Source organism: Lonchura striata, chromosome 7 (genome assembly GCF_046129695.1).
Source record: "Lonchura striata isolate bLonStr1 chromosome 7, bLonStr1.mat, whole genome shotgun sequence".
NCBI classification, from domain to species: Eukaryota; Metazoa; Chordata; class Aves; order Passeriformes; family Estrildidae; genus Lonchura; species Lonchura striata.
The window spans coordinates 18130907-18148131 of NC_134609.1; the positions used below are offsets into that span (position 1 = coordinate 18130907).

A 17225-nucleotide genomic window follows, 5' to 3' on the forward strand; every position below is an offset into this window, starting at 1 on the left:
GTTTTATTGCTAGTTTATTTTAAGATAAGCCATATTTTAAGATAAACATTATTTTTGGTTCAGCATTTACTCTTGGAATCTGATAATATCTTTTAGCCAAAATGCCTTTATGGAACAGTAGCAATGTATTGGTAAATGCAACACCTACTATGTCCTATGCCATGCTATAACTTAAATGCACAGTGATTGTACTGTACTGCAGTTATTATCAGACTATTTATTGCACAATCCTATATTGCACTTGTTGGCTGCCTGCAGTGTTCTCATTTCTGTGACATTGCAGTTTATCAGTCTGCACAACATGCTTTATAAATCTTCATGACTAATGTTTTCTTGTAACATCAGGGTTTTCATTACAGTTAGGATGGATGTATATAGATGCCTACTTAATGCAAGTGTCCTGTAACAAACTTTAAGTTCTTTCTCACAGAATAATTTTTGTAAAAAAGAATTTATATCTAATGTGACTAATTTTTCTCACTAATTAATGAGTACAATCATCTACTATTAAAAGTCAGATATTCTTTTCTGTAATTGTGGTGAATCTAATTTCATGCAGATGGGAATGCTTAGTTCTTTGTCCATACAATTACAATAAGCACACTTGAAAAGATCATATACATTAATCTTTACAGCATTTTTGCATAATCAAGTTTAATCTATATGACACCAGAGAATCATCTCAGAAAATATTTAGTTCTTTCAAATCTGATAAAGTTTCCCACAAAGCCCCGATTGGAGTCTGAATATATTATCTTCTAAAAATCCTTGAACTTGTAGAATTTCCAATCAGCATTTTACATTTTGCCTGGGGCAGCATATCAAAGCACAGAGCATTTTATCAAGCTTACCCACCCTCTAACTTACCCTCTACAATTATGTATATGAGTAGCTCAAATCCTAAAAGCTACTGAGGCAAGGGACACTGTGACAAGAATTCTGAATTTCCAGGAAATACCTAGATGTGAATTCAGGATAAAAGCAGCTGAAAATTCAATCTAATACACAGTACTGCAGATCAGCATGTTGCAGTTCAAGCCTTTCAAAGCTGAAAATATAATAGAATTGATTTTAAGTCTTCAGGAAGCGCATAGTTTTGAAATCTTGAAAATGCCATAACCCATGCAGTTAATTTCTATCCCAAGCACATAATTTCCTCATTAAATGCCCAGGTATCACTCAGGTGTGGTAATTTTCTTTTATTGGCTATGTTTGTCAACAGCCATAACAGTGGAGAGAGTTTTAGCTGAATGGATCTAAGTGACTTGCTATGCTGTTTAATACCTTGTTTACAAGTATTAAGCTGAACATATGTTTCTTTCGCAATATTCGTAACCCATTTATTTTCACCTATACTAAGTAGCTCAGACACCATTCTTTAAAAAAAGAGGATGAAAATTCTACCTTAACATCTGTCAAAGATTTGGTATTATTGTATTTCTACTCTGAAAAGTGTCAACATCACGTGCAACTCACCTGTACCTTAGCTAATGAAGTTATGACAGCAACAAAATCCTTTTTCTATTTTGATTTTGACATGCTCTTGAAATCAGTTCACATCAAGGAGGATCCTATCCTCTGGGGATCATTCACTTAAAGTCTTGGTAGTGCATTCAAATTCACTTAAAGCATTTGGTGGTTCTTTCAGGTCAGTTTTGAAGAGTAGTATTGCCAATGACCCCATGAGAACAAACTTTTGGAATTTTGATTTATAAGCCAGATGAAATGGAACTACAAGCAAAGCAAGTAGCTCTGTTACCATCTTTCTGTTAATAACTCCACAATTCAACCACTCACATTGAATGTGGAGAAGAAAAGCTCTAATCACTTCTTCTAGTTGATGAAGAGCTGGCAGGAAAATAACTCCATGCTATGACACCATACCCTGGCAAGGCAATGTTGTCAGCAATGAATATTTACATGGCCTATGCAAAGTGCAACCACTTTCTCAGGATACCAATGACAATATATTGCTACTGTGGACCTCCATGCTGTTTTAATATTTTCATTTTACTGGAAATTTTCTCGTGTAGAATAATTAATCCAAACTTCAATTAATTGTTATCTGTGACCAAAGATAATTTTATCCCCATCTGATGGAAATAAAATTAACTTCAAGTTGAAATTCAGTAAAAAGAATTAATGAAAATGTTTCCCTCATTGCAGTCTCTCGTCCCTTTTCCACTGCAGACCTTTCAGCTACATCCTTGACTCCATCTGAACATATATCAGCATTTAAGAGTGATCATGCTAAATAGTATATCTTTGAAGTATCAAACCAAATTCCAAGTACCCTTAGGTTCTGCAATCCTGTCTCTCCCTTTAATTTGTGATATACAGACTTCTTGTTTTGTTTTTAAGCTTCTCTTTTTCATTATCTCTAGCTTTTATACCTCAAGGGGCAGAATTGTTCTGTTTGTTCTGGCTAAAGTTCCTTCCAGCATTTTAATTCTTTTTGTTTGAGGGAAGTTTTTGGTTGATTTGGTTTGGTTGTTTGGTTGGTTTGGGGTGTTTTTTGCTTTTTTTGAGAACTTGCCTAAGTTGGTGGGCTGATTAGACAGAGCACAATCTGTCTATAATGATCATCATTTCTGTTGGTACTGCTGTATTACTTGTGTTGTGTCATCTTTGAATGACAGGTATTAAAATTGTCTTTGGAAGCAATTAAGCATTGATCAAAATATTAGCTATATAATTAAATCAAACTAAAACTTAGAAAAGGCTGTTACCCTTACTTTAATATCCAATATAACAACATAACTTATTTTGATGTTGTGAATATAAGCCTTACTTTGGTGGATAAAATGAACACAATAACTGGAAGGGAAACATGGCTTTTCTTACATTCAATTGCAATTAATTAAATGAAAAAAAATTAGAAAAGTTCTTTTATCAATATGGCCTTTCTCCTTCCTGGGAATATGACAAATATTGAAAAAAGAAACATGGGAATAGTGTTTTGCAGCTAGTATCTAAGAAACATCACTAGATTATCTTTAAGGTCCCTCCCAACACAAGCCATTTGATAAAAACAGCTGTTACACACTTCGTTGTTTTTAGGAACTTACAGTATGGAGGTGATAAGCAGCCTTGAGAATACATGAGGATTGCAAAAAATTACTGCACAATTTAAAAATTATCTAATAATATACATTTCCAGTCTTAACTTCCCATATCTAAAATAAGAAATGTTGATTATAATATCAGAAATGTGAGATAAACTTCCTGATTACTGACCCTGCCCACATCTAAATATTCTGTCCTGTAAGCAAAAGATACAATCAAGTACTTAAATTATAGTCAACTTCCTGGAGCAGATTCTCAGAGAGACTGTTGGCCTACCATGCCATGGTTCATCCATCTGGTGAAAACCTTACTTGCAGGGAGGCATCATTTTCACTTTGCACTGACACAACTGGGTCTATGCTAATAGTATAGAGTGAACTAGAGAGATCTCCTCAAGGCTCCTGAGAATTCTGCCCTGTGGCAGCTCCCATTTAATTCAACATACTCAAACCATAGAGAATTTTTAAGAAAACGACAGATGATCCCTTGGGATAATCAGGTCTAAATTTATACTTTATAGAGGAAGTTTGATATGTTCTCTACGGGAAGGAAAGATGGGCTTTCATGGATCAAAACTCTATGAGTTAATTTTTAAGAGCATATCACAAAGAAGAAAACAATGGATTGCAAATGATACTTTTCATCTGACCTCTTTCTCTCTCCCTCTCTCTCAATCACTGTTTCGTACTTGTGGAGCGGACGTCACCAGTACTAGAAGACATGAATTCATGAGAGCCAGAACTAATAAAAAATGCACTAGAACTTAACTGCATTTCAGAGCTGCTGGTATCAAGGGGACAAGTAATGTCTCTGTCTGTCAGAATGTAAATTATGTTGCTTCATATGATTCAGCCTGAAGATTCAGAAAAGGGCATGGCCAAAAAAATAACAGATTTGCCAAACCTGATGTTCAATAAAATATTTCTTATCATAGTCAAATTCTGATCCCCCATTACACTGCTATCATGCTGCAATAAATTGTAGCCAGCTTGTTATAAATGATAGGAGACATTAACAAAGATCATTTTCTGAAGACCCTTTCAGCCTCAGGAATATTAGAAAGTGCTAGTTTTTTTTTATTCTAGAGTTTTTATCTGGACATAATCATTCTTTAAAAGCTAAATATAAGAAGTCTTTGGTATTTATAACTGGAATGTTTTTAGTAACTCCATTATGGTGCAAAAATATCACGTGACAATTTCTAATGACATAATGAAGATTGCTGTGTGCAACTCATATTCAAGATACAGCCTGCTTTATTGGTAACTCATTCAGTAAAAAATTTCCTATAATCAATTTGTGATGGAAGTCATAACATTTCCTGCCAGGCTCTCTCAGGACTCTCTCAGCAGTTAGGCAATAGATCCATTTGTGCCCATGTGTTGGTTTTCAGCTTGTCAGAATTCAGATCAAGCAGCTAAATGTTCATCCTGAGAAAAGCAGGTTTAACACTGTGAACAAAGCACTAAGTGGGTGCCATGACCCCTGTGGTACCATGCAAGTCTGCAAAATCCCCTAACTGTAAGGCAAGAGCCACATCACAGGACTAGTCGACAATACCAGAAGAGGATTTTCTCGTATTTGAAAGTTTAGTGTGGTTTCTCCTTTTTGCAGCGAAAGGATTTAGCATAATTCAGTGTCTCAGAGATACTTAGCTAATGTTTAGCTGGGTGCTGCTGATTAATGTTTAGGTAGCTGAGAGGAATAATGAGCTTGGGAATGAACATGAAGAGCTGCCACACTCCCAAGGAGAGGGGAAGATGCAGCACTACCACACCTTGCAGGAGCTCAGGGCGTAGGTTGTTAGTCACCACTACACCACAAACAGCTCAGTGGGAAGACCCCTTTTGTTGCTGCTTTCCAGACATTGCTCTGTACTCTGGAAGTGGACAGATGATGTACAGAAACTTGCCCATATACAACCTCGTATAGAATAGCAGACATCCATACTCATATCTGCATGTAAAAATGTATTAGCAGATTAGTAGAGTTTGACCAAACTACTCCTATTCTCAACAACTGCACTTCTAGGTCTGCTCTGTGTGCAGATTTAAAGGACAGTTAAGACATTTCAAAATATGTGAAACAGGAAATCAGCTTTCTTATTCTAAAAATTATTCTTAAAGTTACTTAAGGTCGAAAACAGTAAGAGAAATTAATTGAAGCCAGTGGTATTGACTGTAGGTACTCTGTGTGTGCTGCTGAAAACTGTTTCACTTTGCCTCAGTTATGATTTTTTAGCTATAGTACTAAGGCTACTCCTCTGAATACAAAGTAAAGGGCACAATGCATTCTGAAATTGCTACTACAGCTAGATATAGAATTTTTCTAAAGAGCAGAACATGAGGTACATTTCCTAACAGCCACACACTTTTAGAAAGAACATTTTAAAAAGCTTATCAAAATATGTTGCATAAAAAATAAGATGAAGTTCAACAGAGACAGCGACACCAACCATTATCTGTTTTGCTGTTTCTTCTGCAACCTTATTTACGCACATTGATATTTTTTCATGACAGATATGGGATATTGGACTCTGTAATCTGAACACTGCCATATTAGTTATCTTGCAAGATATCCATTGAATAAAAGAGGTAGGAGAACATTAGGAGATATATTTGTACCTAACCTTGAGATAAAACTTAACTATCTGTCTCCTTATCACCAATCTCTGGCCCAGCTAGCAGCTTTTTTTTTTTTTTTAGTGTTTAGAATGCAGTTGTGTTCACTAGTTATCTTATTAAAAATGAAAGTAATCTGATTTTTTTCCTGTCACTCTAGAAAGAAATGATTTTAACAGAATATATTTCAGAAGTATTTTCTGCTTGTTTGTACTTCTGTCTAATCTGTATGTGTACAGAGCATCACATGAAAAATGCATGCACATAGCAAGCACAAAAACTAACACTACCTGTGCCTCAGCTTGGGCTGATAAGAAGTTCTGTACATTGCAGTAATAGCTGAATCTTGCATGCCCCTTTGCCTTTGCTGGCAAAATCTGCCTTCAAATGAGTCAGAAGCTAAACTCTGCCAGGTTTAACAAATGTCCACAGAGGATGAACAGATAGAATTATTTATTTCTATTAAGAATACCAGAGAGTATATTTTACAGGAAGTAATTTCATTATCTGTTGAAGTGCTAAGGTTCAGAATTTCAATACACAAAACTCAATGATGCATTAATTTGATCTACCTCATTAGCATCTAGGCACATTTAGAGAAAAATGCCGGGATTGTTACAGTTGGTTCCAATCATCAAAGTGATAGGCCCTCAGGGGTTTAACTCTGTAATTAACAGATAATATGTATTTAATGAATAATACATATAATAAAGTATATATACTGTATAATGTACAGTGTACATAATGTATCTCATAATATATGATTAACATATAAAAAGAGGCAATATTTAAAATCATATTGCCATTAAGTCAAAATAGTCCGCAAAAATGTTTCAAATTTGATCACTCTATCTAGAAGAAAGAAAACTTATAAAGAACCACAGCTTTACATAATAGGGTACTTATTGCTACAGCTCAAAGAAAAGTAGGAGAAAAAGATCAAGGGCACTTCATTTGTCTTGCTTCTGCAGATGAATATGCAAACAGCAGGCAGAGAAACTGCAGCAACTCTTACAAACCTACATCCTTTTCTACTAACAGGTAAGGTCTCCTTTCAGATATTCTATTCTATTTATTTTCACTATTTCAGCTACTTTTTAGAATGGACCAAGCTTTGCGAAAGAAATGTGGTGAGACAATTTTTATGATTTCTTGGTAAATTCCACATGATAGATTTATGTACTGATTTTTGGCATTAGATCCCACCTACTAACTCACAAAAGGTACCTCTATGTATCCTACAGCAAGCGCATATATAAGGAATACAAAAACACTCACACATGAACTGGAAACATCTTCTGTCAAATACATCCCTTACCAAAGAAGACTGAAGGGCAACAGCTGAGCATGGAGCTCTTGCCAAACACATTCCAAAATTTGTATTGTATATTCTCTAAGTCTATAGAGCAGGATCACTGAAAAACTACATCTTGTTTAAAAGTGTCTCATAGACTGTATAATTTGCTTCCTATCACTGATAGTCCTGACATATAATAAAGCTTAACTCCATCTCCATTTGAATAAACTTTATACTATTCAGCTATCTACTGATGTCAAGTGGAGACAAATTAACACCCCCTCACCCAAACTCAGATGTTTTCCCCTAAGTACTTGAGGAATATGTATAAAGGCTGGCATTGGCTTATAGACACAAGAACACTGACTAGTTAAAATATTTCTTATAAATGACTTCCTTGAAATGTAAGCATCCTTAATGGATTTTACAGAAACATTATGACAAAGAATAATTCAGACTTTAATTTTATTAAAACCAGGAAAGGTAAAATGCCCCCAAAAATGATCATTATCATTCTAAAAGAACAAACTATTAATTATGAGTTTAGCATTTTCTTGCTTAAAGTGATTCTTTATTTTACATATACTATGCCTGTTTTCAACATGAAGTGAAACTGATCATTACTGTTTTGAAACTAGTGCTAACCATTGTGAAATTGTATTAGACATTTCAGTGCCTGTGTCTCTAAGATACATGGTGCCCTGTGGGAGAAAAATAGCTTAGAATAATTTTACTTAGCTATTAAACAATTATACCCATGTTCTCTTGCAGCTAGAAGGTGGTTTATCATTTCTATTGCTAAACTTAAAATAGCTACTATTTATTTTCACTGTCTGGGAACCTCAACATGACTGGTACAACAAAGATTCTAATTAGAGTAATCTTTCCTGTAACCTGACTGTCTATTGTTTTCCAACTCAAACAAGATTTGAATTTGAAGAACATACACTATGCTGGGTCTATGTAACTTGTAACAATTTTCTACCTTCATAGTCACACTGCAGCATTTGAAAATTGGCAATTATTCATTTTGCCACAAGCTGGTAACTGAAGGAGTGAAATTCTCATCTCTGAAGAATGGTGTAGTAAATAATGGATTAGCAAAGTCAGGCACTCTTAGTGAAAGAGTATCCTCTTGCTTACACCTAACAAAGCTAAGGATCAATATGGCACTTACTCTCATCACAATATACATTTTACATTACTTTTAATCAATTTCATCTCTAAAAATAAAGTATTTTAAAAAGAAGAAAACTTGCTAGGTTTCTAACTAAACATGTTAGTAAAAATTTTACTCTGGAGAATTAGATGGAAAAACTCAATCTTCCTACAGACTTTTAACAAGTTGTGATACCATCACACAGTCATTTATAAGTGCTACTGGCTAAAAATTTTGTGTTTAAAACAAAATAGTCTACATATGTTTGAAAGAATACATTGTGGATTTTTCACAGAAAAGACATAAAAAGTAGAATTCACATTTCCAGACCTCCACCATAAAACTAAGGTCTTTAGGCTAAATTGACCATTCAGACTTGTCCACGATCTGTGGGAAAAAAGAGGCACCTCCATAAGGCAATTCATCCTGTCCTGACAAAAATATTCAAGATGGATAGGAGGAATTGTCCTCTGGAAGTTCTTTTTCTGCCTCCCTCCCAAACCTGTATAGGGACAATATATAACTTTGACTAATATGTAATTTTTTGATAACTAGGCTTAAAAAAGATGAATTAATCTTCTCATGCCTTTGGCTTGAAATCCTGGTTTGTGGTAAGGTTTTGCTAGGGTTTAATTTTTTTTTCTTGCGCAGACTGACTATTTTGGCTTGGAGTTTCAGCATCTCAGAGGCATCTGGCAAGAACTCCCACTGTCTTACACCTGCGATGCCATCAGAGACACATTTGAGTCTGCTCCAGCGAGAGCTGATAGGGAGTGCAGACTTCCAGTGGCTCCTGTAATAGCATTACATCTCTGATGGGGAATGAGCAAGGCTGATATCAGGTTATTAGGCTTTCAATACAAGTGTAGGCAAGAGGTAGAGCAGAAGAGATAAAGGTAAAGGGTCATTACAACACAGTTTCTGATGATTAAATAAAGCTCGGAAGCACGCCAGTTGTAGTTTTGGGGTTTTTTTTCCCCTCCGTAAGAAATAATTGGAAACATTTCAATTCTTCCTGTTCAGATAAAGGTATCTCAACTTAACCAATACCAGTTCTGCATATTTCCATTCTCTGAGTAGAGTCAACGCTCAGCATACAATAAATACTCAGATTTTTGTACACACCTAGGTGGCTATTTATAGTTCATAAAAAGTAAAAAATACAGAAATAAAATGAGAGTTTGCTTATAATTGATATGTTCTAGGCAGAGATTAAAAAAATAATAGTTCATACCTGAGTAGAGGTTGCTTTGGATAAGAAGGTTGGTCACCGTTTTGGCAAGGCTGAGGTTTTTTTGTGACTTGCTTATAAATATTCCTGGCAGTTACTCCGATCCATAGCATAGTAGAGAGTGTGGAATAATGCAGTACTATGCCAACCTGAAACAGAGTGGACAATTAAACAACTCAATAAATGGATCAGTAAAACAAGAGTTTTACAAGAACCTTACTTCATAAGGGCAGAGGGAAAACATTTTACACCTGGATTTAAAATTATGTGACTCTTAGCTTGTGTTGTACTCTTTGCTAGCCTATCTCAAGAATGCAATTTAAAATGTAATGAGAGGCCAGCATTTTTGCTCACTATTATGTTATTTCCTTTAACTTTTCAGGAATATCCTGCTGTAGTTCCCTTTCTGCTATATACAGGCAAAGCTGACTTCATGAAATGGCATCAGTGCTATTTGCACTGATAAATCCAGATTATTTTCAGACATATTTTAATAAAACTTGTCTACAGAATGAAAAAATAAAAAGATAGCTCTTGGTATCCCCCCCCTTAAAAAGAATTACAAACTCTAATAATGTTATTATCACTTTGTCTCCAAGAAACTGGTGTGTTTTTCATTGAAAGGAAAACAAAGAACAAACACCTCTAAAATGCTAAAATCTTTGTTATGTTAGTAATTGTTATTCATTACTATGGAAGCAGTAATTGGAATTTTATCCAATCTCCAGTGCTTTATTATATCAGCTAAGTCTGCATCTGATTATATAAAATGAGGTTACCTTTGAAGCAATAACCTGACATTTTGCAGTGACAAGTAAAATATTGCTATAATTGGAAAGAACATAAAAGTTTAAGGAATATAGAGGATTGCTGAACAAAGCTAACACAAATCTATTATAATGATTTATTGGAACCAGTGTTCATTTTACTCAAAATAATTGATGGGTAAAGAAAAAAAAAATGCATTTTGTTTCTATTTAGTATTATAGCTCAAAACTTGAAGATAGCAGCAAATATCATAAAGAGAAAACCCTTTGTAATTTTCTCTGGGACTTGTCTGCCACGTTAGACAAGGGAATATAAAGCCTTCATCACTGCTGCTGCTTGAGGTAAAAGAAGCAGAAATAAGAGAATGAGACAACAGTGTATCATGAGCTGGCAGATGCTGCCAGCTCAGGGGCTGCTGCTGTCTGGACTTGGTTCACAGGCAGCTTGCAGAGTTTCTGTAGGGATGCCCTGAACAGGAGCATAAGCACAGACGCAGGAGGATGAGAAAAGGGGAAGAAAAAAGAGGCAGAAATAATGAGAAAGAACTGGAAAATATCTAGATATTTAGCTCCTAACCTCTTTCTCATTTGAGCATAGCCCTGCTGTTATGTATTCTGTTTTTCACACAACTATCTGCAATAATAAGAATGGTTGAAATGAATTCCAGGTCAAAAGGCACCTACATGTGAAATTCTGAAAACATATATGACCATAAAGATAGAAATCATCAGCCACTTAAATGAATGTAAGAACTAAAAACAGTACAACAAAACAATTTTATTCAACTTCTGAGGAGGAACTGAAATGACTGAAAACATCACAGCTATGCCACACCTGCATCACATTGCTGTTTTTCATGGTGTGCTCATGTTTCAGCAACTGAGTTACTTCTGATATATGGGGAAATCAAACAAATACAGAGGAGGCAAAAATGTTATCATTCTCTGTAGTAACTCTTTAATTATTCACACTTCTCACTCAAAAAAACCACACAATCAAAACAAAACAAACCCCAACTATTTGCATTTCTTGCTGGAAGGAAACAAGGATTTATCCCGAAGATACTCGACCTCCTTATGACTAACAGATTTTAACAGATTTGACATGACACAGCACAAGTGTGGAATTTGGAAGGGTGCACTGAGCTGTTACACTAAATTCCAGAATTTTTGCTATTATTCATCCACTAATAATTGATAAAAAAATTCTTGTCACAATTCCCATTGAAAGTTCAGTATTTCAAAGTGCTGGGTTCTGCTCTCTGCCTCCTCCTTCCTCATCTCCTCACCGACATCAATAACGTCACAGAGATGCATTGTCCTCATTGCTGTGCTTGGGGACTGTGGCTGCAAGTTCTTTTGTCCCCTCCAGTGGAATCACCTCTTTCTAACTCTCTCAGGCTAGGGAGACACCTGGGCCCTACAGCAGAAATACATGAGATGGCAGCTCATGACATGGGAGGGAGGGATGAGGCTCAACAGAAAGACCAAGGTGGTTTTGTTCATTAAAGTCTTTCTTGACTCTTTATTAAATGCAAACTTGAGGTTATGCATGAAAGGCCCAGGGTACAAATTCACCTGTGTGTACCTTGTTACTGCATTTCTACCTCTGTAAAGCTTCAGAGGCCAAAAGCTATATACAAATTAAATACTAAAGTGATAACTTAAAACCATTTTCACTATTAGCAGAACTTTTGTATTTCACAAAAAATTGTATGAAAAGGGTTGAGTTTCCCAAACAGAATAAAGGATTATAATTGGAAATATTGAAGCGATAACCCCTATTTTTAAGAAGGTTTTACCCTGACAGGCTAAGTGGTACAGAAAAAACTGCCAGAATATATGCGTTGAAAAGAACACTGCAACTAAAAGCTCTTTAATAACCACAGTTATATGGTAAAAATTTTCTTGGATTAATTTTTAACATGTCCTGTGTTCTTGGAACTCTTATCTTTGGGAATAAGCACTAGCCTTTTGAATAGAAGATTATACTTTTCTTCAGTAAGAAGATGCTGTCTGTTTGTGCTCCTTCAATAAATTTCAGTACCCTAGAGATAAGTTAAGTTCCATATGATGCAGTTACCATGGCAATGACCAGAATACATGTTTATGCAAAGCATTTTGGCACAAAACGTCTCTTGATCAGCTTTAAGTTGCACACAATTTTCTTCATTTTCCCTAAATTTTTAATTTAATTTTTTTTTATTCCTAATTGTAATCATATTTCAGATAAGACTGTACTTCTTAATTCAGTTTTATTTAAAGAAGGACACAGATATGCACAAACATTCTGATTAAACTTTTAATCCCACAACAAAAATTATTCTTTTCTGTGAGATGAAGGGGCTCAGGAATTTCTCTGTAGTCTGTAACACCAATTGATGTGACTATTTAATGATCTTTAAACATTTAGCATTAGCAAAACCTCATGCTCCCTTCACAGGTAGAAAATTTAGAACAAGAAATTCAACTTTCTGAGTTGAACTTGTAGGCTGCTGCCTAGTATGGAATGAGCTTTGCCTTTCTTGCTGAAGATCTACTGCCTTACAGAAATGAATTCACAAGCAGCTTCACATATGACATTCATCAGGGAGAAGGAGATCTGAGCCTTGCCAAAGTTTACATGGAAGCTTTTATTTTATAAACCAAAGAGGTTTTGGAGATGTGATTGGAGTGATCATGCAATTAAAAAAAAATAAGATTCTGTCTCTTTCCATAACTTTTCTGCCTCCTGAATCTTGTGCCCAGAAGTCCATTCTTCATGCTTCAACATGTTTAACTGATGATTTCATCCCCTAGCATCCATAAACTCATGGCTATCACCCTTTCCTCTGAAGTAGAAGCCACAAAACAGAAATCTTTGAGAGTACAGAATTGATGCCTCCCATACATTGGGAGTGATCCAGCAACAGTTGTGTCTTCTTCTCTCTCATTCTTTATATGAAAGGAGTGAGCTTTCTTCTGCCTTCTGAAGCAACCTAACCTGAGGCCCCAGCTGGGAGATGGAAGGGCTCACGGGCTGGCTCAAGCACCTTTCCAGTCGTGTACTGCCTCTGATTTAGCCCTGCTGCTCCTAAGACAACCTCTGACTTGCATGAAAGATTTTGCCAGTAAACTCGAATCTGGATTCTACAACAGCCAACATTCAGTGATACCCAGAATGAGATCCAAGGGTAATCTAAAGAGCCTGTAGATTCATTCACTCAGGAACTGTGTGGAGATGCAATCACCTCTTCTAGACCAGCACTCCAGCATCAGGTTTTTTGCAAATCATAAAGACTGCAGAGCACATATGCAAATGAAAGGTCTATACAAAATCCTCTATGAAACAGATATGCAGGTTTAAAAGGGAATTTTAGATTTTTAGATTCCACATAAAAATAAATGTCTGACCATTTCTGAAAAGACTTTTTTTGTGTGACTGTTTTGCCGTGAAGGGGATTTGAAGGTTCTTCCAGCTATCACAGAAAATAGGCCCATTTCCATAGCATTAATTCCTGATGTTTAAAACTAACCTGTAACTACTCGTTTAGAGACAGAAGGTGATCCAAATGAAGCTAATTTAGAACCACCTTTTTTGGTTAAATTTGAAAGATAAAAGTTAACTTAGTCTATTATTTCACATTGATAACTATGCTGCAGTGAATTTTTTGCATAAGATTTAGGAATAACTACAATAGGAAAGATGGTGGTTGACTGGCTTTTATACAACATTTCTGTGATTGGGACAAAAAAATACTTGCACTTGGAATCTTTCTCTATGCACTTGGGAAATGAAAAGTGAAATTGCATTGCTGAAGATTGAAGTTGTGCTTTGAATTTTAGCAGAATGAAGGATACCTCTGGAATGGCAACTGATGCTATTACACCTGTGGTATAACTAATATGTTAGTGCTGCTTGAAGCAGTAACATTTTCACAAATATATTTTAAGCCCCAGTATCAGAGCTTTGGCATGTTGGATATTAAATCACAGAGTAATTGTCTGAGGGTTATCACAGGACACAGGTGCTGGGACTCAATTTTGAAAATCTTGCACTCAGAAAGCAAGAAAGGATCTGTGGCTGGGTATGATGTCCTCAAAGTGAACAGTTTTTCAGCTATTACTAGCTATTGGAGCCTTGTCTTAGATTGCTTTGACTATTTCACCCATTAGCTCTGTCTAATTACATCAGACAATTTCTACCAGGAAATAGAGGACAGTCTTTGTCTTGTGTCTTTCCTGTATTGTAACTACTGATGATATTGTCTGTTGATGTAGCATATTATTAGGTAAATACATAACTTAATGAAACTGGTTAGCAGACATATAGGGATAGTTCAATTCAGTTTCACTAGGTGTGCACATTTCTCAGCAGCTCAGGATCTGGCCCTATCCCACAGCAAGAGACAGATGCCACTGATAATGCACTTTATTAAGGTACCCCTGTAGTTTATGTACTACTTCTAAAAGGCTATTAATAACACATTTATCTCAATCAATTTTTCATTATAGCTGTTAATACCACGTTGCTACCATGCAAGCTGCAAAGTAAATAATCAGACAACAACTGAAACAACAGATGGTCATTTGTGACCATGTAATTACATGGCCATGGCTGCCCTACAAACTAATCTGCTACTATCACTTGCAAACTGCAGTCAAAGACAATGGTAAGTGATATTTCAATTTGCTAGAACTTACAAATTAATTAGGACATAATACACTAGATATTGTGAGATACTTCTCTCAATCTAGTGGACAACTGTTATTTAAATGAGTATCATGTAATACACAGGTAGACTTCACATGTAGAACATCACAGTGCTTGCAGACACACATGTGCTGTTTACTGATGGATATGCACAGGGATACACAAAAGGCTTCCAAATGAACACTGAACACTGTAAGAGTGGTAACTCTTACACTAATTATGCAAGCTTTGCAGTGACTCTGCTGCTGGGTCCTGACTCTTGCTATTTACACCCATTCAAGGCAACCAGAACTGGATTTAGTAACAGGCAAAATATCCAGGAAAACACTGGCTAAACAAAGTGCTTTACTACAGGAAAATACCAACAACATTCATGAGCCCTGGTGCACTTCTACAAAATCTGAGAGGAAGAAAAATTCAAGACAAACAAATTGCAACAAGCCCTTACAGACATTACAGAAGCTGACTGAAATTACTCTCTTTACACATTGGACAGACTCAGCCTTTATATTCAGAGCAGCTGAATCCAGTCCTGTCTGTGCATCTCACCACACTATTGCCCCAAAAATGCTGAGGCAAGAGATGTGAAACAGTCCAGCAGTGCAACAGTCCATAAATCACAAGTATGCTGTGTCTTCTTAGGGATCATCCAGAGAAGCCAGGGCCATCCCCAGGCAAACAGTGTATGTGTTACAAAAGTGAAGCAGTAACTTTAGTCCCACACATTCAATCCAAAGTACAAGAAGGACAGAAGTATTCTGGATTCATAGTTTTCAACTATCCTGTACAGCAGAGAAATATCAAGATTGTCAATGCTTTTCTAAAAAAAAGCCGAAACCAAAAGAATGAGGCAATCTGAGCCTCAGAGAAGTTAATACATTGATCACCCTCTTAGAGAAGCTCACGTGACAACCAAACACTCAACATCCCAGTACTGGTCTTTAGAAGACATACTTACAGTAGTTTACTTTGAAAAACTTAGGACACAAGAACAATATAAGAAAATAAGGAGAACTGTCAATATTACGTTAAAAACTCATTTGCAAGATTCAATTCTATTAGTAAGAATTACTAAAACAGATACTTACAGCTTGACATATAATTGGATATTTAATGCGATTGATTCCACCAGCAAAAACAGCAAATGTGAGAGCAGTATGGAAACAAAAGTTGAGAAGCATGTGCCATCCTTTTCTGCTTATTCGGATTGTGCTGTTGAAAAAAAAATCACATTTTAAAGTTCAAACCCCCAGCGTATTTATTATGATTACTATTTGGGAAAAACACTTAATTTGATATAATAAAATTCTCAGATTCTTGAATACCTATGTAACAATCTACCCATAGGACAGAGTCTGACCTATATAGCATTGCAATAAATGATAAAAAGGTAAAATAAATTGTAAAAATCATAAAAGCCTACTGATTTAAAGTTTCCTCCCTCAAACAAGCACTTAAAGTAGAGTACTAAAAGCAAAAGGCTTATTGCATAGCTTCATGTATGCAGAACTTTAACAAGACATCTCTAAAGGATTAAATGGAAGCTGAAGATCAGAAAACATTGCATTAACTTAATATAATTAATATTTAGCAGCTGCTACAGCACAATACATTCCTACTCGTTTAAATTGCTAATGGTTTTTAACCAGAAGTATGTAGTTAAAATGGCATTTATATAAATTTTTCATATCAAAGAAAACATAAGTTTTCTAAACCCCAAACTTAGAAGACAAAGAAAGTTTCTTTAATCTAATGATAGTTACCAGTCTTCCAACCAAACTTGGTCTTAAAAGCCATTACAGCAAGTGTAGCTGACCAAAGGACTGCTCGACTGGAATTTACCAGAAAACAACTTAATAGTGTTCATGGTTCTATACTAAATTGTTGAATATAGAAATTGCTGAATGTAGAAATCTTAGGAAAAGTGTGCAAAAGATTTAAACATACGTGCCAGGAAAGCTCAGAAACAGCTTAAGGAAGGTTAACATAAACTTAGTTTTGATTTCTCTGGTGTAAATCACATTGCTGCTGTTATTATCCCACAGTAATTAAAATAATTTTAATTTATCTTTACAGTGAGGCTTATAAAAGTTCATGCTGACCATTTAATATATGCTTAAAATGGAATTCTTACCTGTGATGAACAATGTAGGTGATAATGGAAGCAAATAGACACAGCAACATAACTGCAGTACATGCATAAACCACAGGGTGCAGAAACTCCCCTGGGTACTGGGGGAAAGACAGCACTGTCTTAAAATCCTGTGGAAAGAGCAAAATGATTTAACATTGTTAGGCATGTGTGAAACTGAGACGTCACTCCAATATGTCCTGTCATTTCTAGTTGTTCCCTTTCAAGGGCAGGAAAAAAAAAAAAAAAGAACTTTTAAT

General features: G+C 35.6%; 1 protein-coding gene across 2 annotated transcripts in view; it reads right to left on the bottom strand.

Annotated features, from left to right (window-relative positions):
- ADGRA1 (adhesion G protein-coupled receptor A1) overlaps positions 1-17225 on the bottom strand; it is a 253537-nt gene that overhangs the window by 23177 nt on the left and 213135 nt on the right. For both annotated transcript variants that reach the window (XM_021536446.3, XM_021536447.2), the window contains 3 exons: positions 16969-17096; positions 15923-16046; positions 9378-9523 (listed from right to left, as the gene is read on the bottom strand). In XM_021536446.3, coding sequence (XP_021392121.3) covers positions 9378-9523; positions 15923-16046; positions 16969-17096 — 398 coding nt within the window. The remainder of the gene's footprint in view (positions 1-9377; positions 9524-15922; positions 16047-16968; positions 17097-17225) is intronic.